The sequence below is a fragment of the Pagrus major genome, chromosome 8, assembly GCF_040436345.1.
Source record: "Pagrus major chromosome 8, Pma_NU_1.0".
NCBI lineage: Eukaryota > Metazoa > Chordata > Actinopteri > Spariformes > Sparidae > Pagrus > Pagrus major.
The window spans coordinates 27,403,166-27,425,090 of NC_133222.1; the positions used below are offsets into that span (position 1 = coordinate 27,403,166).

Consider the following 21,925-nt stretch of genomic DNA (forward strand, 5'->3'; position numbering starts at 1 on the left):
CAAGTTTCAGGGAACCAATGTTACCTTGACTAAACTTGTGAATTTCTCTGGGCTTGAACATTGTTGGAAACATTCGGGATAATGTAAGTACACAACTCTTACATATTATACCTTTAAGTGTAGAAAATATAACTCTAAAGTTAGACCTAACATTCAGTTTTGTCATGAGTCTTTTTCATTTCATCTGGATAGTTAAAGGGGCAATCCACTAATTTTACATGTCAGTATCAGTTTACTAGTTATGGTGAATACAACTCAACCTGTGAAAGCTACTGAATAATTGCTTCTAGAGAGCTTTGTTGAGCCTAAGAAAATAAATCCTAATGATCATATAATGATGTAATCAGGTATCATCACGTATTATAGAAAGCAAAATTGCTGGACTGCCCCTTAAAAAATATTTATATCTTTATTCATGATGAATCATCTTGTAAAATAGTTTCAATGGGTTTATGATCATGTCTGGAAACTGAAAAAGTTCATTTTTACTGAAGAAATATGTGAATCACATGTAACAAGACAGGATATTACACTGAACAGGTGATGATCGGTAATAATGAGGGAGGCCAAGATGAAACTATGATGTAAAATGTCTGCAGGATTGTCAAACTACAAAAACACAATGTCTGAGTTTGAATCACTTCTTCTATTTATGGGCTCCAGTATCATCTTGAGTTGACCATGAGTTCCTTATGATCCTACATGATTTTTATTCTTCTAGCTCCATCTAGTGGACGGACATTGTAAGTACAGCACCAGAGCAGAGGGAGCCGTTAGGGCTACAGTCTCAGTGACCATGCAGTCAATCAGTGGTGTCCTTTCTTTTTTTTCCTTTTCTTTTTTTAAAATTTTTCTACAAAACAATAAAAAAACATGGCCTGGACTGTTCTTCCACACAAATACCTGCATTGGAATCCTTTTACCTGTCTTACATTTATGATCCCTTCAACCTTTTGTTTTGTTGACATCACCACCCGTGATGTCATATTATAGTCCAAACAAAAAGGACTGTCAGACACAGATCCCTGTGTCTGTATCTTCTAAAAGTTGCCATTAGCACAATATCATATTTGTGATATTATGTGCTATAACTCCTTTAAAATAACATACTGAAAAAAAAAGTTATTGGCCTTGGTGGACTAAAACAAACATCGTTGATTAAAGACGAAGGATTCAAGCACCTGCATACCCTCCAAAGCAGTCTTCCATTCCTGTCAATGTCACCATCACTTCAACTTCAAAAACATGTGACACAAGAATGTCTATGTGCATTGAAAATTCTGCAAAACCTCCACTTCAAGTCTGAATAAACACTAAAACACAAGAAACAGCATCCCACATGTTGTAGAAACTAGTAGTATACTGTGTGATGCTGACTGTTGATGCTGACTATGCAAAATGTATTTTATTTGCACTGAAAATGTTTTAGTTGTTAAAAAAGACTATTTGTGGAGCTCAGATTTATGTGGCTGCATCCATTTCTGTACAAGGTGCAGTATATACAGTGTGTGACGATAAAGTTATCCAAACGTTTTCAGATTTGATTACATTTTGTCCAATCCAATGGATTTTTATTACTAATTACAAAAACGGCCATTTAGTTTGTATTCAGTAACCGACTACATTTCAAAGTAATCTGATCCAACCCCAAAGGGAGTCCATGAAAAGTGATAATGTACGAAGTTGATATCTGATCTGAAAACAGAACATTCAGAACATCATGATTTTCACATTTACAGTTTTTATTGTAAAGGTGGTTTCTTAGAAAATAGTCACGTGATACAGAGGCAAAGAAATAAAAGAAAGAGGCCTGAAAACAGAAAAGAGTGAAGGCAACAGAGTCAAGAAAACATCTACAGAAAATAGAAACTTTGGTGATGACATTCTTATTAAAACAGGAAACATAATCTAAAGTCATTCTATAAAAAGATTTTACACGTCACTCTCATCATGGCAATACAATGAAAAGCGCAATAAAAACAATACATGAAAATAAAGTGTGTCATAACCAAGGCCCCCGGTAACAGTCTACTGTATGTTGAGCCGTCCTACAGTTTGTAATACTATAGAAAAAACCACTGCAGCGTTTCTCCATCTAAACTCTTTTGCAGCAGCACACGTGTGAGACGTGACACCATGAAGGCTCCGTCTGTTTGTGGAGGCAGACGGTCATTTATCTATCTGTTTAAGACAACATCTACAGCAGAGAAAGCAGAATGTCCAACCAAACATGATCATCTTTGCACATGCTAAAACAAGATCTTCTGACGGAGCGAGAGCTATCGCAGGTTTAATGCTACATCAGCTGAAACGACAGATAAACAGCAGTACAGTATATAAAGACTAATCGGAACAGTAGAAAACATCTCCATTTAAATGCGTCTGTTTTATTAGGGAAAGTGGTTTTTAGTACTTACATAGTCGTGTCATTTATAAGTGTTGGTTAGATAGTAGATATACAGTACATCCATACGTCTTTAGAGACTTGCTGTATGAGCATCTAGGTCTTGCAAAAATTCCTACACCTTCAGTTTAGTCTGTTTTTATTCTTTTATCATTAAGTGACAGTTTTAAACTTAAAACAGTCCACACTTCCGACAGTTTGTCTGTGATTTAAGAAGGACTACCTTCTGGGAATGATTTACTTCAATTCGGATTTTCAGATGTTATTCTTTAGTTTATGTGGTGGTAAAACAGCAAACGCTCTCAGAAGTAAACCAGCTTTAACGTGGAAAAAATGCAACATGGAGACTTCATCAGCGTTCGCTTCATATTTGTAGTTGTGTGTGCCCTCTCAGCAGACTACTAGTGTTTTAGCCGTAATCACTGTGTATGAAGCTTATTAGTTTTCCTTAAGACATTGCTTCTCCCCAGGCTCGGTACCTTTTTATGGATGTAATTATGTTGCCTGCCTTTAGGGCTAAAGTCAGGGAACAAAAGTCTATTTGAACCTGTAAATACAACAGATTATGACATTGCCTGCAGTCTTGTCCTAAAAGATATCTGTGGCTATTTCAAGTAGGTATAACTCAGATTCTAAAAAGGTTAGACGCTGTGTAAAACACAAATAAAACAGAACGTGATAATTTCTTTCTAAAACTGGAAACAATACAAAGACAATACATTTAATGTTTGACCTCATCAACTTCACTGATTTTTGTAAATATGTGCTTACTGTGAATTTGATGACAGCAAAACACCTGTTAGGAACCTTCCACATGTAAACAGGTTCATAGGTACCAGGTGATAGTATCATGACTGGGTATTGAAAGGCTCAGTCGTTCACAAGCAAGGATAGGGCGAGGTGCATCACTTTGTGAAACACATGACTATAAAGGAGATTACTACATAGGCTCAGGAACACTTCATTAAATGATGACTACATTCTGCTTTTATTTAGGTTATACACAGCATCCCAAACTTTTTTGGAATTGGGGTTGTATATGTTTAATCGCCCTGTGTGGGTGTGTGGGTATACTTTGCTTCGTTCACTCTCACTTTTATTATCATAAAAAGTTAATCATATGATGGTAACAATGCAATTTGAAGGCCGGACTATAGCTTTGTTTGGAGAAGGTATCTTTGTGTCAGTACAGGGAATACAAAAATCCCAGGCTCCTGTTTTTTTTTTCCTCAGACAATCACAGCAGATTAACGAGAATTTGCAGGAAATATAAGGATCGCAATTCCAACCCTATTTCATACCCCAGGGGCCAAAGTTACTGAAAATGACCAGACAAATATTGCATGTTTCAGAGGCAAATCTACTGTTTATTTGTCTAAAATTCCTGAAAAGCAGGTATTTTTGCAGGACACAGACGTTACTTTCTAATACTTCCATTGTGGTCTAAAGTAAAAGTCAGGCCTGTTAACTACATGCCTACAATGGCTTCACTAAACAGCACATAATCATATTCTCCTTATTTCCTCCTTTCCTTCCCTCTACTTACATGAACTCATCTCCTTTTTTCCAAAGTGTCAAACTAACCCATCATCTTCACCTCCCTGTACACTAAAAGTTAATCCCCAGCATCATCTTTATCAAATAAACCCATATTTTCAGGACTCATTTATTCAACCTGTTGCTCCTCTCCCCTCCTCTGTAGCTCAGTAGTGCCCCCTAGCAGGGATGAACGTTACAGGCACGGATCTCCTTCCGGTCCTTACAGCTGGCCATCTGAGTGCCTTTAGCTCTTTTCTTCACCGTCATGAAACGCTCCTGGATCCCCCCTCCGCATGGTTTGGTACAGTCCGTCCAGCTGGTCCACGGCTGCATCCTGCAACCTGCTGGAACCGACAACAGACAGCAGCATCTCAACTCTGCTCAGGTAGCACCTTCAGTATTGATGACAACAGATTATTTAAACCAACCTGCTGGCTGCTCCTCAACCGCTGAATCTTTTCCTTGTTTACCCCGTCTCCGTCTCTTTCCTCCTCCTCCTCCTCCTCCTCCTCTCTCCTCCTTCGTTTTCGTCCGGCACTTCCTGATCTTGCATTTCTTCCTTTGGATTGTCTCGGGACAAGCACTGCCGCCGAACTGCGGCTCCAGTTTGACCATACGGGTCCGAATGGTGTGTCCTTTACCGCAGGACTTGTTGCACTCCGACCACTCGGACCACTCAGACACCATGCAGTCAACGGCTGCAAGGAAGAACAGAAGGAGGAGAACAAATGGAAATGTTAGAGGAAGTTCAGTTCACAGTCTAAAGACCACATTTTTAGCCATAGCGTGTCAAATACTGCTCCAGTAATTACAACAAGCTCGGATCAAAAACAAAATGGATCTTTTTACAGCAGCCATGAGATAAATCAGACAGTGGAACTGCTCAAGCTGAAAGACAGCCAGCCAAAACTTTTCAACCTGCCAGATTGTCCATCAGTTAGATCATTGATCATTTAGGTGATTAATCGAACGTTCTGATCCTCGTCAAACTGCACATCAGACAGCGACTCATCTGGCAGACTTTTAGCCCAATTCTAAAATTAGTCGGGGACAGCTGAAATGAAATGTAGCTTCATCGGCACAGTGTCTGCCCAGCTTCAGTGTGACTAAACAGAAATTTGCAGGCTATTTAGATTCATTCCTTCCAATCACTAATTCTTTATCTGTCAAGGCCACATTCAGATCAACAGTGACCCTGAGTGTGAAAACGCAGGATTCCTTTACATTTGAATCAGGCCAGTCCATCTGCACAGCAGGGTGCCAACATACAGTCATCGAGCAGAACAATGTTAGGTAGTCAGGCATAAAAATTGAGCCTGGTTTAACTTTTGCTGCAACATGCTGAGCTGGCAAATCAAATACGTAAAAGTGCACAGTGCATCATTAATGCAGAGCTACTGCTCATCTGTATCTCAGTTCTCAGGCCTGCTCAACAGCCAGTGTGTCCAATCCTCTGCTCTACCTTCTACAAACTGCCACCTCATGACATACGGCTCTGCATATTACCAAGGTCAGAGGAGAAGAGAGGCATACTAAATAATTACTGAAATGCAGAGTGGCTATAGGGATTGGAAAGGCATGGGGCCAAATGATATATGGATGTGTGGCTGGGCCATTGTTGACATCCAGATTAACAGAGGTGAAATGAAAAGAGGCATGTTTGTCCTTACGGCACTCGGGCAGCATGCACTTCTCCGTCTGCTCCAGCTCCTCGGTGCACTCTGCAGGATCAGACTTCAGCATCCTCTGACGTGTTCGCAGGCCCCGCCCACACGTCACGCTGCACTCGCTCCAGTCGGACCAGGGCGACATCATGCACGGGATGGTATCTGCAGAGGCACACAAACACAGGTGTACAAACACACATACGACAGTGAGCGCTGATTATCAGGTGGAGCTGTTTTATGTAATAAAGCATACTGATGGTTATTTATCTAACCTGATTCACACTTGCAACTCTGTCTCATCTGTTTGCTTACTCATCACAGTGAACTGATCTGAACTTAAGTATATATTTACTTAATTTACTAAGTAAAAATCTAATGATGTAAGTGTAATAAAACTGCAATACCACGGAAATAAAAGGAAATGAATATGTGATAACTCACGACATTCTGGCATCATGCACTTCTCCACTTCAGCCACCTCAGTCTTACACATGGACCCGTCTATAGGAGGCATCTTCACCATGCGCTCACGTCTCCTCATTCCCAACCCACAGGTGGCGCTGCAAGGGTCCCACTCACCCCACTCAGTCACCACACAGCTGCTGGGTGCTGTGGGAAGGACATAAACACAAAAAACACATTAGTAGGTTAATTCTAAAATCTAATTTTAACTTGGTATCACAGACACACACACAAACCCACACAGCCGTGCACAAAGAAAGACTCACAGCATTCATCGTTGACTACACACTTCTCCGTCTCCTCGGTGTTGAGCTGGCAGAGCGAGCCATCCTCAGGATACTGTTTGACGTATCGCTCTCTAGACCTCATCCCCATCCCACAGGACACACTGCAGGCCGACCAGCTGATCCACTCCGACATCATGCATGTCGATGGCTCTGTCCACCAGGAACAGAAGAAAACACAACAGCGAGGCCTATCATACAACAGATCCTGTTAAAAGAACATCTAGACATTTTTTTTTCAATTCATCACTGAAAGGACAGAATGAAAAAGGTACGTTTTTTTAAAAAGTGAAGTTGTATGATGCAGAGGTTTTCTACCTGGAAATTATTGTCAACAAACATTGTGATTGGTTCTGTGGGAATAAATACACAGTGCAAGTTTGAAAGGTCTGCTTTTTGTGGTTGGAAATTGTCATCATTGCAGAATTCAGTTTAACATACATCACAACCATCATCCTTCAATTGTAGCTATTATTCCCTTATTCCCATGAGACAGGGTGGCCTTATGACATAATGATAACCCTGTAACCCTGTATAACAGTCCAAGTAATGCTTCAGGGAGACATTTCAATAGTTGCCATTTTGTCAGCTATCTTGTGAAGAGTCAAAGATCGTGTTCTTTCTTTTTAAATGTTGCTTCTTGTGGATTTAACAATGAGAAATCTTTAAAGTGTGTTTGTGCTTTTTGTTCTCTGTTTCTGTTGGATCAAGACGAACCGGTGAGTCACGTTTTACTTTGTTTAGCAGCTGCTTTTTTATTTCAAACTTTTTAGCCCTTTTGAATGTTTAAAGCTGTGTTTCATAATTATTTAATTAAACACTCTGTAAGCCCGCAGGCCACTGCGGTGATTTAATGATATTTCTATAGTTAAATACTTGAGGGAGAAGTTTTGATTATTAAAGCAGCTGCTGGTGTTTTTGCACTCTGGCTGAGGTGGGCTGTATTTTATCCAAGGACCGACCATAATCACAGGTTTATAAATTGAACTGCGAATTTGTTGGCCTTGTGCAAACTGTACTTCATATTTAATGTGGATTCACTCATTTCTGAACTGTAATACATACAAAGGAGTGCCTTCAATCCTGGATTTGATTTCCCTAAATGTCGAGCAAAGTGTTAAGTGAAAGAAAAACAAAAAAAAAAAAAAAACAATTAGTTCTCAGATCCAGCTTCATGACATTACGTTTACACACTTGCATTTGTTTTTCATGTACATGATGATTGCTTGAAGCAATTTGGTGATCAGCGTCTTTCTGAGAACCGTCATCATGAGAGGCCACCGGCTCAATGATTACTGACCAGTCTGTGGTATGATCTAAGATACAGCCTCAGTACAAAGGTGCAATGGTATGGAGGTTAAAAAAATGACTTATTTATCAATGAAAAAAATATTATTAAAATAAATATATTTTTTAATTTAGTACATACAATAATGAAGAAAGGAAGGAAGATTATGCATTTGTATTATTACAGGCTTCTATCTTTAAAATATGTATTTGTTTTTATTCATTACAGCATTCATTTAGGTATTTTTTTATTCATCAATAAAAAAGTCATGTAGGACCATTTGGAAACTAATGCAGGACTGAGTTTTGACAGCAGTAATGTAACACTTTGCCAAATGAAGGGATGAACCAAGGATCTTTAGATGCTCAGTCTAACAGTCTCTCAACTGAGCTGTTTTGGCTACACTAAGTGCTGAAGAGCCCTTCAAAAAGGAGGATGCCTGACATGGACACTTGAACCCAGTTCCTCCAGTTACAGGACACTCTCCCTTCACACCACACTCTCTACCAGCTGCTGGGATTTCAGCCGTTAAGTGACCTCAAAGTTGAAGGTGCCGTTTTGAAAACGCTCCTCCTCAGAAAGTGCTTCAGCTCTGTTTTAATAAGGCAAGTTGCCTTAGGGACAATTCTATTCACAGCATGTGCCTGAGGGAGTGAGAGTCAATATGTATGACCAGCTGAAAGTGAACTGCAGCTTCTCAGGCTTAACAAGGCTCCGCTCTGGTGTCTTTTATCATTATTAGCCAGCATGGCACTTCAAGATCTCCCTATTCTTCATATACAGAGAGTCACTGTACAAGTCTAACAGCCCTTTACTGCTGTCTCCTTCAAACACCTCTTCTGACAGTGTTGCCCTGCTGTGTTGTCTCCTTCAAACACCTCTTCTGACAGTGTTGTCGTTGTTGTAGTATATTAAGGCCCAATCACAATACACCCTTTCCTCCTACCACATAGCCCTACCCCTCCTTTTTGTGCCTTCACGTCGAGGGGCATGATGTCTTGATTCTTGTGGGATAGTGTGGTAGCAGGGCAAAGTGGTCCTTTCTTTATAACATGAAAAATAATGTGACTAATTTGCTGATGTCATGGCAGCTAACTAGCTAGCTAGCTAGCTAACAATCCATTGTTACTGCTGATTTTTGTATGACAGTCCTGCATTTTGACGTATTTGAATCCTGCATCCTGCCCTTTGATGACACATGATGCCCGGAATTGAGTCCAGCAGTGAAGTTGCTGCACTTGCCTATAAAGCACAGCTAACATTATTATTGGCTAGGTATTTTCCTTTGATGACATGATTGATAGCATGAAGTTGTGAACAAAGTGTGAGTGTCCATGTTGTCCTATCTCCATCAGGTAAATGCAACCCAGCCACCAGAATAAATGTTAGCTAAGCACGTGTAGGAGAGGTTAAAACTGAATGTTTCTTTGTGTGGTGACTTTGTGTTTCTTTCATGGCTGAAAATGGCCCGAGGTCTCCTCAGAAACACAGTTGAAGATGTTCCTGCCTTCCTGTGAAATCTATATGATTTTAGTCACCACGAACACAGCTAGAAATCTCGTAAGGTCTCCTAAAAACACCTGGTTTTGTCAGCACAAACACGCTGAAGTGAAAAATATCTGGTGGTGCCTCACACAAAGGCTGAAACGCATACTCCAACTGCAGTCACCCGTTTGGCAGCCTTGTGGCCTCTAACTCTACCACAATCCCTTCCATCTCCCGGTGTGAAAGTCAACTAATAAAAAAATGTACATGAACGTGATATGGCACGATATGGTACATCCCCATCCCAGCCTTTGACATGTACCAACTTGGATGCATCTGCAGAAATGTTATATACTGGCGACTGGAGTGAGGTGAATGGCAAATGGCATTGTGATAATACCAGGATCACCACAGCAATGTAAGAGAAATCACAGCATACTGTAAATGTTCGACATCTACCAATACCCCTTGTAACTCTGTCCTCAGGGATGAGGGGAGGACGTGAAAAAGAGGGGTGAGGGCAAAAATTGGAAATGAGATTGAGCTATTGTGCACAAACAGACCTTGTCAAAGGGACTTTATTTATAAATGATGAACTTTGAGCAACTTGGCATGGATTTTTCTTTGACTCACACTTGACTCTCTTACACTCTGCCTTCCAACAAACTGAGATCAGCATTGCTTACCGCCTGTGGCCTAATAAAGCAGAACTAAGCGAATCATTAATAAAAGATACAGGTATCTCCAGCTCGGGAGAGGCCTCCTGAGAGCCAAAGTGTTTCCCAGGAATATTAATCATCCCGGGCGTCGGTCCCTGCTCAGCCCCACCATGAACCCTGCAATTATCAATCTCCCACCGCACGCTAACGGAGCGCTAAATGAAAACAAAGGAGAGGTGCCCAGGAACAAAATGCTATCCGTGTTGCTGTCTGATAATCGATAAGAGGAGCAGTGAAGGCTGTGAGTGTGTGTGTGTGTGTGTGTGTGTGAAGCTCTCTCAGCCTTGAACAGACTGAGCCTCACTCCTCTGATAGCTGGCAGACATGCTGGGAGAGAAGGAAGAGTGAGGAGGGAGAAGACAGACGCTGACTGTGCAGCCTCGCAGCATTTGTTCCAAACTGACAACTTCACTGAAAATTGGACAAAAAGCAAAACTCCTGGGGTTTCATGCTTGTATTTGTTGCAGGATCGCATCGCAGTAAAAGAGCATCAAACTGTCGACTTCGATGAAAACCAGAAAGAAAATCTTCCCGTTTGACAACAACCAAGATAAATTGGGAAAACTTAACGCCAATTTGCTTAAAAAACATCTGTCAGCTGCTTTGATACTTGGATTACTGTGAACCACGAATCTCCGCTTTGTTAAACACGTCTGTGTCTCTGCATCTTCACTTTGTTTCCACAGCTTAATGAGATTCCTGAACGTACACAATCCTCCTGTTGTCCCTGTTATCTTTAACATAACGATGAAAGCTAGTGAGCTGATGTCTTTTAGTCAAAGACAAACAACATCAAATCCTGGTTTAAGCAGCCTGGTTGCAGGAGCATGCTCAGCATCAACAGCTAATCCACTTAATCTGTTATGTATCAGTGAAGTAATTAAGGTTTCCAATCACCAATGCTTACACTGTGTAATTAGGGATTTACCGTATTTTGTGACATGTTCTCTTGTATGTAGCCATAACAAATTCAGATTTGTGTGGCCTTCACAGGCAGCTTCTGCTTTCACAGTTTACAGATTCTCCATGTAATCACAGAGCTGCCACCTGTTTCTTCTGTTCCACCTGTTTTCTTCAAACACTGTGTAATCCTTTACAACAATAACCCCTATTGTCATGTAATGGCTGCGCAATTAAATTTCTGGATAAAATAATCCCACTGGGCCTTGAAATATAAACGAGGCCGCGGCTTTGTGTTTTCACTAGATTCCATCAATTTAAGCCAGAATGAACCATCCACGGTCACTGACTCTGTATAGTCGGGATGAGATAAACATCTAAACTTTAATCTGCTTATTATTTTGAGGGTTCATTGGTCGCCCTGACTCTGAAAGGATTACAGCAAAAGAAATGCTTGTTTGTGTGACGCAGAAGAGGAGGATATCAGTGTGTTGATATTCATGCAATAAAATTATGTTTTCTTGACTTTCGGGGGTTCAAAGAAATGTAATTGACTAGATAAGCATGTTGCATAGCTTTGCCAGAGTTCAACAAGTTCGGAGGTTAACCCTGAACAGTGAGTGTATGCATGTAATGAGTGTGTCAACATAGAAAGGTGGATGTGTCTGTCTCTGATATACAGTGTTGTAAAACCTCCCAAAAGTCACACTTAAAGGGGCGCTATGTAGTTTGGATAACAAAATTCTAACTCAGATTTTTTAATATTTACAATATTAAATGTCCTTAAGTGTCAAAATAACATACATAACATAAATGATTGACATATGTGTGTATGTATGTATATACACACACACAAATTTGTCAGCAGCGATGGCAAATGGTGTCTGACAGTTGCACCCAAAAGTTGTGCTAATTGGAATCATGCATTAAAGAAATATGGCAGGATTTCATTAACAAGGTGGTGCTTTTGACTTGGACTTATACTTAGACAGATTTTATTGTCATTCTGTGAGCAACAAAAGTGCAGACGCTGCTGTGCCTTCTTGACCAGTGCCGCAGTGTTCACAGACCAGGTGAGGTTGTCTGTGATGTGCACCCCCAGGAGCTTGGTGCTGCTGACCACCTCCACAGCCGTGTTGTTGATGAGAAGTGGAGCGTGGCTGACTGTGGTCTTTCAGTGAGGAAGTCCAGCAGCCAGTTGCACAGGGGGGTGCTGAAGCCCAGGGGTCCCAGTTTGTCTGCCAGATGCTGTGGAATGATGGTATTAAACGCTGAACTGAAGTCCAGGAACAGCATCCGAACATGAGTGTTTTTCTCCTCCAGGTGTGCAAGGCTCAAGTGAAGAGCGGTGGAGATGGCATCCTCAGTGGAGCGGTTTGGCCGGTAGGCAAACTGGAAGGGGTCAAACGTGGCAGGGAGTCTGGAGGAGATGTGCTCCTTTACTAGTCTTTCAAAGCACTTCATCATAATAGGAGTGAGTGCGATGGGCCGGTAGTCATTGAGTGATGTGATTTGAGGTTTCTTTGGCACTGGGATGATGGAGGCAGTTTTGAAACATAATGGGACTTTGGCTTGATCCAGAGAGGTGTTAAAAATGTCTGTTAGGACACAAGCTAGCTGATCTGCACATTCCCTGAGCACCTGCCCAGGTATGTTGTCAGGGCCCGGAGCCTTCCGTGAGTTGACACTCCTCAGAGACCTTCGCACCAGCTATGTCAAGGCAGAGTGCCTTTTCATCCTGGTGGGGAACAGTTTTCACAGCAGGAGTGTTGTTCAGGGCCTCAAACCTCCCAAAGAAATTGTTTAGTTCATTTAGGAAGTCCACGTCATCGTCACATGCAGGAGGGGCAATCCTGTAGTTGGTGATAGTCCGTATGCCTTGCCACATATCCCTGGTGTTAGCGGGATCATGGAAAAAGTCTTGGATTTTTTCGACTGTGAGCACGCTTTGCTAGTCTGATGGCACGGTTCAAGTTGGCTCTTGCTATTCTCAGAGCCATCTCGTCGCCAGACTTGAAGGCTGAGTTCCGTGTCTTTAGCATTTTGCGTACTTCATCAGTCATCCAGGGTTTTTGGTTGGCCCGGGTGGTGATGGATTTGTTGCCATGCTTGCAAACATGCTCAGGAAGAACTCACGTACGAGGTTTCATCTTCTTAAAGGCAACACTATTGTTGTCAGGTTAACACTTACTATCGCAGTTTGGCTCTACATTCAACATTACCAAATTTGGTCCTAATTGGATTTGGCATGAAAGAGTTAGGGCCGGTCAACTGCATCAGGCAAGGCTTGAAAAAAATGTGATTGTGCAAAAAATATTGGGGGATCAAATTCAAGGAACCCACTGAACAAAATCTTTCTTCTACTTCAAATGGTTCCTGAGTTATTAGCCAAAATGTAATACCTAATAACTGACCACCTGGTTGAGTACATGCTTTAATATGTTGAACATATGCCCATGTCATCTGTGTGTCAAGCGTAATTAGCGCAGCTAAATTATAAGAGTTTATGAGATATTCATGAATGTATGCGACTCCCATAGACGGCCAACAATATCTGTGATTTGGGTATTGTTAGTTAAAGCTCGAGTAGCTGAGAATAAGAAAATATATTATGTTTCCACACTCCAAACCTGAAGGGAGATATTGTAAATTGAAGAACGGATCAGCTGAGGATTAAGTCTGTTTGTACTGCGGTGAATGAGAGCTTGACAGTTGTCTATCAATTAAGATTTTAATCTGACATATACAGCATTATAGAAATACTGTTCTGGTGTCCAAACACTAGTGCTCTACACTCTGGGCGGTCAGGTGACACACTGATGAAAGATTGAAGAAGCTGTTAAACCCTTCACTTCGTGGTTAAAAAACGTTTAAATTAAACATTTTTAGGCAGAGCACAGTACAACATTAAAAGATCAAAGCTTTGTTAATAGTTTAAAGCTTAAATGGAGCCTGTAGCTGCACGTGTCACCTCAGTACGCATGACTGAGTTCATAGATAGTTGAGTCTCTACTCCTATAGGAAGCCATTCATTTTAAAATTCATAAAACAAAAAACAAGTATGACAGGTTTAAGTAACATCACACATCATCACACATCAGGACTAATAGCGCGTCAAAAAAAGGGAAGAAGAAAATGGAATAATAGAGATTTAGAGAAGAGCAGCGTTATCGCTTGTCAATGATCACACTGATAATAAAGATTCAAATAACTGGAGTGTGAACGCGTCCGCACTTTTCTTTTGCATCCTTAGGGCCCGTGGCCACATACTGTTATTCTATGTGGACACAGGTCCTTATGTTTATTTCTCAAACCACCCTGTTGGTCACTCCCCTCACCCATACCCACTCATAATTTCTTGCTGTTGTTGTTAGGGGCTGTATATTCAGCTGATCACATCTATCCAATAGCACAGCCACACACCTACACTGTTAGCCTATCATCCTGCTGCTGTCTATTTCAATATGATTCTCTCTCTGTCTTTAATACGTTCATGCTGCTGTTGTACTTAACTTTCATCATCAGTCTCAGCAGAGTCATCAGCTGCCCCACCGCCACTGTCTGGGGATCATCTGTCTGCTGCTCAGGGCAGACGACCCCTGATAACAAAATCTCCCCGTACAGTTAAAGATTTTCTGTCAAGACTTAATTATCACACTGTCACATGACACAATTATCTTGACTTCAGTCACTTGATTGAAATATTAGTTCAATAGACTTCTGTTATCAGCTAAAACAAGATCACTGATTGAACATGTTGTGAAAGATCCAGAAATCTCAATGACTGTTTCAGCCTGACTTTAGTCCCTCACCCTCCGTGTGTTGGATGTGCTACCAATTTCACACCTGCTTTACAAAGATGTTACATTTCAGACATACCCTGTGTTCAAACACCCAAACTACCATACTATTTAGCATGGTAGAAAAATATCTAGTGTCCCAATGTAAAGTATGTGAAATGCAGTATGCCAAAAATGCCAGGATGTCCTACTATATCCAGTTGCATTTTCCAGGATGCAAGCCAACATGCTTTTCTGCCTATTCTGACTCACAGGATACATCTCATATGTCACGGCGTGTTGTACGGAGCCCCAGACATGACATGGTCAAAAAAAAATTAAATTGTGGCCACAATATAGTGATAACGTGTGCACAAAATGCTAATTCATGGCCACGAAATAAGTATAACATGTGCACAAAATACTAATTTGTGGCCACGAAGTAGGTATAATGTGTGCACGAAATACTAATTAATAATATTAATATCATTCCTGGACAGCTGGGTAAGCAAATCGAGCGCACCTTCTCTAAGGTCTAAGGTAGAGGCAGTAGAGGGGCTAAAGCTACACGATGGACAGAGATAGTATGATTGAATTTTATTTTAGGCTGGGAATGAGCTACAAAGACATTCTGAAAAGCCTGGCATTGCAAGGAACCATTATTACCGAGAGGCATTTAAACAGAATATTGAGAGCCAGGTTGCTTTACCGGCGGCAGATAGGCTACCCGTTGTAACAGAGTATCAACAATAGGCCTAATTAAATAACTGCCTAAATGTGGGATAACAAGATATTGACTAGAACACAAAAAGAAAAGACACTCACCTTAAAGACATCACGTAGGCTATTGCAGTTTCTAGAGAAGGTGTGCTCGATTTGCTTACCCAGCTGTCCAGGAATGATATTAATATTATTAATTAGTATTTAGTGTGCACATTATACCTACTTCGTGGCCACAAATTAGTATTTCGTGTGCACGTTATACTTATTTCGTTGCCACAAATTAGTATTTTGTGGCCACGAATTAGTATTTTGTGTGCACATTATAGCTATATTGTGGCCACAATTTAATTTTTTTTTGACCATGTCATGTCTGGGGCTCCGTAGTGTCGTGCAAATATATTTAGTAAATATTTCTGAGTTTCCATCCTCTTCTTCCATAGCTACTAAACAGAAACAGCTTAAAAATCATATTGCATGTGTCAAAATACACAATTTACAGTGCAGTTTGACTGTTCAATGACTAAAAATGTTATATATCCTGAGTAAATATCCCTATAAGTGTTTCAATCCTTTTTGTTCTGGTGATACATGTTCTAAGTCTGATCTAAATTGCTTTCTCTCCTGTGTTTATGACTTGAGCACTGGTGGAAAAAAAGTTTTGCCAAGATAATCTTTCTAAGTTTTTTTCAGGAAAAAAAGAATAATGTGTGAAATTGAGTAATATAAAAATATTTCTTTTAGTGTGTGGTACCGAATATTTTGTATCAATCACTTCCACCAAGATAGTTTTTTTCATCTTCTTTCACCAGACCAGTCATAAACACAGGAGAGAAAACAATTTAGATTAGACTTAGAAAATAGATCACTGGAAAAAAAAAACAATTCTCACTTGCCCCTCAGGGCTTCCGTATTTTGCTGCTACAACACAACTGATAAAAATAAATGATCAGCTCGTCATCAACGGAAACATCTAAAAATCAAAACAAAAGCGTGAACACCAGCATGTGAGCATTCTAACATTCTCACAGCAACACATTCAGGAAGCTGATGATGTTTCTCATGTCACCATTTAATTTTACTGGCTAAGCATGTTAACAACTGCTAATTAACACAAAATACAGCTTAGGCCAGTGTATTAGACTCATTCATCCTGTGGAGAACAGGAATGTCTGAATCAAATTTGGTGGTAATCCATGCAATGGTTGTCATGAAAATTCAGTCTGGACCAAAATGGTGTACATGCCTCAGAGCACCAGCATTAGTATGGCTTAAAAGTGTTACTCATAAACCATATTTATGTCCCAGCACGTATTGAAATATTTCTGCTTGTTGACAGCAGCCTAAGGTAGCTGCTGGACTAATTTTTTAAATCTAGTCTGAAAAAATGGCCTGCTCCAGGTTTTTATGTGCGTTAATGCCCTTAAGTGAGATACAGCTTCCTTTTTGGCCCTGTTCAGAGCGAATTAAAGAGCAGTTACACTCACTGTAATGAGGGAAATGAAGAATGATTTGCTCTCCTACTCTGGCTTTGTTACTGGAAGTGCTTCCACATGGTCAAATAAAGGTTATTTATTGAAGGAAAACTGGCTGAGAATGCTTGTTCTCTTCCAAATCCTCCATTAATTATGTCTATATAGTTCTATAAATGAACCTCTTCCCAGTACAAGCACCGACGACCGCTTACAGCCAGTACAGTGGAGAGCCTTGCTCAGGAAAGTCCCCACCAACATTTTCCAGTGGGAGCAGGTGAATAACTCTCATATCTTTTAAGCAGCCACTGTACCGTGTATCTGTGTGTGCATATATGTGTGTGTGTTTTTACCCTCAATACTGCATCCCGGCCCCATGCAGGGCTGGAAGTCTTGAGTATGTGGACACGGCACACTGAGGTCCAGCTGGGCCTTCAGCATCCTCTGCCTCATCCGGCGGCCTTTCTCACATGTGGCGCTGCTGCATGCCGACCAGGGAGACCAGCCCGAGTAGATACACGTCTCCGGTGTGTCGTCTAGGAGAGAAACACACAGGAGTGTTTAGTGATTGGAGGAGATGCCGAAAAAAAAAAGAGGCTTCTTTATTATCTTTATTGCTAGTTAAATTTGCTTTTCAAGACTTCCTTTTCTATTTTCATTCCACTACAGTCGCTGAGCTGATCTGTCACAGTAAAGAGGAGGGGTGGGGATTGGGGACTGGACTGACACTGATTATTTAACATGGTATCCAAAGGTGATTACTGCAGGTACTGGACCACAAGAGGCCACGGAGTGACATGTGAAGGGGCGAGGAAGGAGCAGAGGGATGGCGTTGGGGAGAAAGAGAGGAGTGTGATTTGTGAACATCTTGTCCAATTATCAGCAGTAGCAGAGCTACAAGAAGTAGCAGGGGTACCGGCTTCAATTAATAATGCTCTCTCGGGGGTTCAGAGAGGCAGAGCAAATGAGAGGAGAGGAGAGAGAGAATATACTATCAGGCCTCAGGGACAAACCTGAGTGGGTCCAATTCTCTGGGATAACGTGTAATGACAGAAGAGAATGAGGGGAGAATGGAGCTGGAGACGCAGAGAGGAAGGTAAGAGGACAGTTGGGTTGATCTGTAAGTGAACGGAGTGGAGCTCAGAGCGGAACAAGGGGACCAGCCGGAATAGATACTCACCTCTGTAGTGTCATCTCACACAGAGAAGAGGGGAAATGAGGGAGAATGAGAGGACGAATAGAGTAAGAGCGGAGGAGAAAGGAGGAGGGGAAGAAGCAAATGGTCTATGACTGACTGAGGAGGACATTTATAAGGCGGCGGGAGATCCTTGTTAAGAATTCTGCTGCGTCTGCAAAATCCTGTACCCTACCCGAGGCCACTTACAGTAAAAATAAGCACAAAGCACCCATGTACATCGCCAACATCGTGTATAGCCGGTATGCAGGTCGACAAAGAGGTAAAGAATATCTGTAACTCTGGTGCCCTAGCACTGATCCCTCATCGTAAATCAACAGTCTTTATACCTGACTAGATATCTGTTCAGAAATCAACCTCGTCTCATGCAAAATATGAATATACTATTCATTTAATTTGCTCGATATGTTTGGGGGAATTGTAATTGCTGCCTTTTTTTCCATTTAGAAAATGTGACATCATTTATCTGCATCGAGATAATACGGAGGAAGTTGGGTTTCTGTGTTCAGTGTGGTTTAGGCTAAAACACTTTGTAAGTTTAGGGAAAGTTTAAGTCAAGTTTCAAAAAAGTCAACATGCTCTGTCATGTGCTTAATGTCAGTGTATATTTAACCACAGATAGACCACAAGACTATTTGTGGGCCACCATAAAGATGTAGTAAAATATGAAGCTGAAGCCAGGAGGCAGTTAGCCTAGCTTAGCATAAAGTAAGTAACTTTTGCATTACCAAAAATAAAAACCCCTTTGCAATTTTTTGTGCATGTTGTGGCTTATATCGTCCACAATAATAACAGGAATGACAGACACAATATCCCCTTCACACCCCTTTATAAATCTGTTATGTTTGATATAAAACATAAAATAAGTGCGGGACAGGGGTGCATAGAGCCTAACAAGTTTTATAAACATGTTATCGCTTGCAATTCAACTGCATTGAACAAGGTTGAATTATTTGAAGTACTTGAAGGTAAACAGAAACTGAGGGTACCTCAAGTAGCAGCAGAAAACTAATGGATTGGAAAAAGATGAACATTTTGAAGACACATTCAATATAAAACTCACTTACTTTGCAACAAAATACACACATTTGTTGTACATAAATGTAATTTTTAGGACACAGGATTGTTAAAATCCTATACATTTTGGTCCTGTGTCCAAATATCACACCTCAAATGTGAGAGAAAAAGAACTAGACAGAAACAGAAACTTGAGGTATCTCATATGCTGTACTGCTGAAACATCATGGTCCAGAGTGACAGGATCTGTGATGCATGACAGAATATAAAGTATGTTAGATAAAGACAGGACTTGCTCCAGACGCAGCTGTGTTGCTCTGCAGCTGTGGGTCGCTCACCTTCTCACAGCAGGGAGGAGACAAAGCCCAGACAGATGTGTAATCTGACAATCTGACCCGAGCCCCTCTGAGACTCTACTCAGACCAATTGTGTCTGTAATGAGCTACGTGTGTGTCCTTGAGCATCATCAGACACTGAATCCTCACAGTATCTGTTCAGTCTGTGAGTCCATAGTTACAGTGAGTGTTTTGCAAACAGAATGAACTGATGAAGCAGTCAAGTTCAAAGAACATAAAGAAAAGTAACATCATGACAGGGGCTGAATATAAAGTTATTATATCTTAACTCTAATTATTTTATCTTGTTTAGGGTCTTTCCCTGATAACTGTAATCAAGAAAGTGTGTGTGTGTGTGTGTGTGTGCATTTACTGTACCTTCATCCTTCTCCTCCTGTCCAATATCAGCAACAATGTCATCTATGGTGTCTGGGACCACATTACACTGCTCTCCCTGCACACACAAGGAAAACTTGTATCCAAAGCTTCTCACAAGACGAAGCAGTCTTTGAGGGGGAAACTTAATTTACTTAATTTTTTTTTACCTTAAAAACAGTAGTTTGGCCATTGGCTGTGTATTAGAGCCTGACTGACTGACCGATATTATGGGCCGATATTGGCCTATCACAGATGATCTGTATTACCTGATATATTGAGCTGATATGAGACAAACCTTTTTAGATAGAATATACACAGGAAAAAAGATGCTTGGGGTTATTTATAACTATTAAGATCCTCGTGAAGTTTACTGTTTCAGTGCACTGATGTCATTTTAGACAACAAAGTTAACTGTTAAACAGTACAGTATCCTGCCTCCATTACGTATCTTTGTCACAAGTATTTGAGGGATCAATGCGAAAAAAGTGTTTACATCAGCCAATATATTAATATCGTAGTTTTTTACTAACTTTTACTCGGCTCCAAAAACCAAGTATTGGTCAGGCTAGACTGCGTATGTAGTTTTACACAAGTTTTCTGTATTGTGTTAACATGGTTACAGTACGACCAAATGATTTGGGGAAAATCTACTTTAAAACCATTAAGATGGGAATTTAATTGGCCTATATTTGTACTATACAGTCGTTAACATAGTTTAGCATATAAACTATATATATATATATATATATATATATATATATACACATATATATATATATACACATATATATATATATATACACATATATATATATATATATATATATATATATATATATATATATATATATATATATATATACATATATATATATATATATATATATATATATATATATATATATATATATATATAGTATTAAAATCAAAATTGCTCGGTAATATAATCATGACTTGTTTGTCCAGAATCAACATTAAATAGTTATTAGCTGCAGCTGCCAACAGTTCTCATGTAAGTTATATTTAAAATTGCAGCACTTGCGATGTAAATATAAAAACTAAAAAATATGAATTGTTTAGAGGAGGTTTGCCTTCAAAGATTTGGTTAAAAAGGCATCTTTTTGATGAAACATTATTGTGTTCTGTAAGCTGTCCTTGATACAATGTTTTAAGTACCTAAATCCAGTTCCAAAATTATTCAAAAAGTAGGTTACAACTGCTTTGGCTCTGTCATGCGACCATCATCTTGCTGGTCGGAATGATGTCTAGAGAATCTCCTGTTGTAACATGCTTGAACGTTTCGTGAATAGCTAGTATGAGGTACTTTGTTGTGAAAATGTTTGTTTTCTGGTCACTAAACACTCTCTATACATACCTGTTCTAAGTGACCACAACTCTACCAATGTCAGATGCTTTCTAAAAAGTTTTATTTCACACTTAAGCCCACACAGTTTTACATACAACATTGTACCTTTCTAGCGATGCGTTCCACCACCAGCCTGGCTACAGGCATGATTGCCCCTCCCTCGGGGTCGTAGAACGGGCTCTGGGGGTGGTCCAAACTGGTCAAGGGTCGGATCTTCTCCTGAGGAATGGTGGGCTTGTTTGGTGACTAAAAGAGGCCAAAATGGAAAGGTAAGTGGGCAGGTTAATGTATAATATTTAAACAATGGATGTGTTGTGAAAAATGTGTTACTTGTGATGATAAACCCACAAATAATTATCACCTGACTGCAGTTTCCCTCCAGCTCTATGGGGCATTTTAGCATCTTTCAGCTCATTGTTTTGGTTTTACAGCCAACACCTTTCCAGTTTTGTTAAGTGTTACTGCTTCCATCAGTGCTGTTTTCAACCAACAAGCTCTATGAACACATTTTTCACTACTTGACCAGCACCAAATAGTAGTCTGATGAAGTTAGCAACTAACTGGCGAAGCATTGAGCTGCTGAAAAGATATCCCCTGCTTTAGTTGGTGGAGACCAAAACAAAGATTAAATCAAAACAGTGTGTAGATTTGATTTTTATTCATCTAGCGGACAGGAACACAACTCAAAATGAATGCTAATGTTGCTCCAAGTCTGCTTGATGTTTTTAAAAGCCACTGTTTACTAACAAAATCAGCATCAGCAGCTTTATAATGTAGTTGCTAACATGTCAGTGCTGTGTTTATAGCTGGTTGAGTTACACTCAGCGGCCCAAGTAACAGGTTTAAAAGAAGTGATGCCACTGGAACACTGTGAACCTTCAGTAACCTGTCTTGAAAAAAAAAAATCTCTGAGCA

The 21,925-nt window shown here is 40.3% G+C and overlaps 1 protein-coding gene across 1 annotated transcript in view; it reads right to left on the reverse strand.

Moving 5' to 3' along the window:
* Positions 1-1,734: 1,734 nt before the first annotated feature.
* Positions 1,735-21,925, reverse strand: part of spon1b (spondin 1b) — a 105,870-nt gene continuing 85,679 nt past the window's right edge. The window contains exons 9-16 of the mRNA XM_073472450.1: positions 21,116-21,256; positions 19,645-19,720; positions 17,073-17,255; positions 6,339-6,509; positions 6,052-6,219; positions 5,614-5,772; positions 4,372-4,641; positions 1,735-4,287 (exon numbers count right to left, since the gene is read on the reverse strand). Of these exons, the coding sequence (XP_073328551.1) occupies positions 4,121-4,287; positions 4,372-4,641; positions 5,614-5,772; positions 6,052-6,219; positions 6,339-6,509; positions 17,073-17,255; positions 19,645-19,720; positions 21,116-21,256 (1,335 nt within the window). The 3' untranslated portion in view covers positions 1,735-4,120. The remainder of the gene's footprint in view (positions 4,288-4,371; positions 4,642-5,613; positions 5,773-6,051; positions 6,220-6,338; positions 6,510-17,072; positions 17,256-19,644; positions 19,721-21,115; positions 21,257-21,925) is intronic.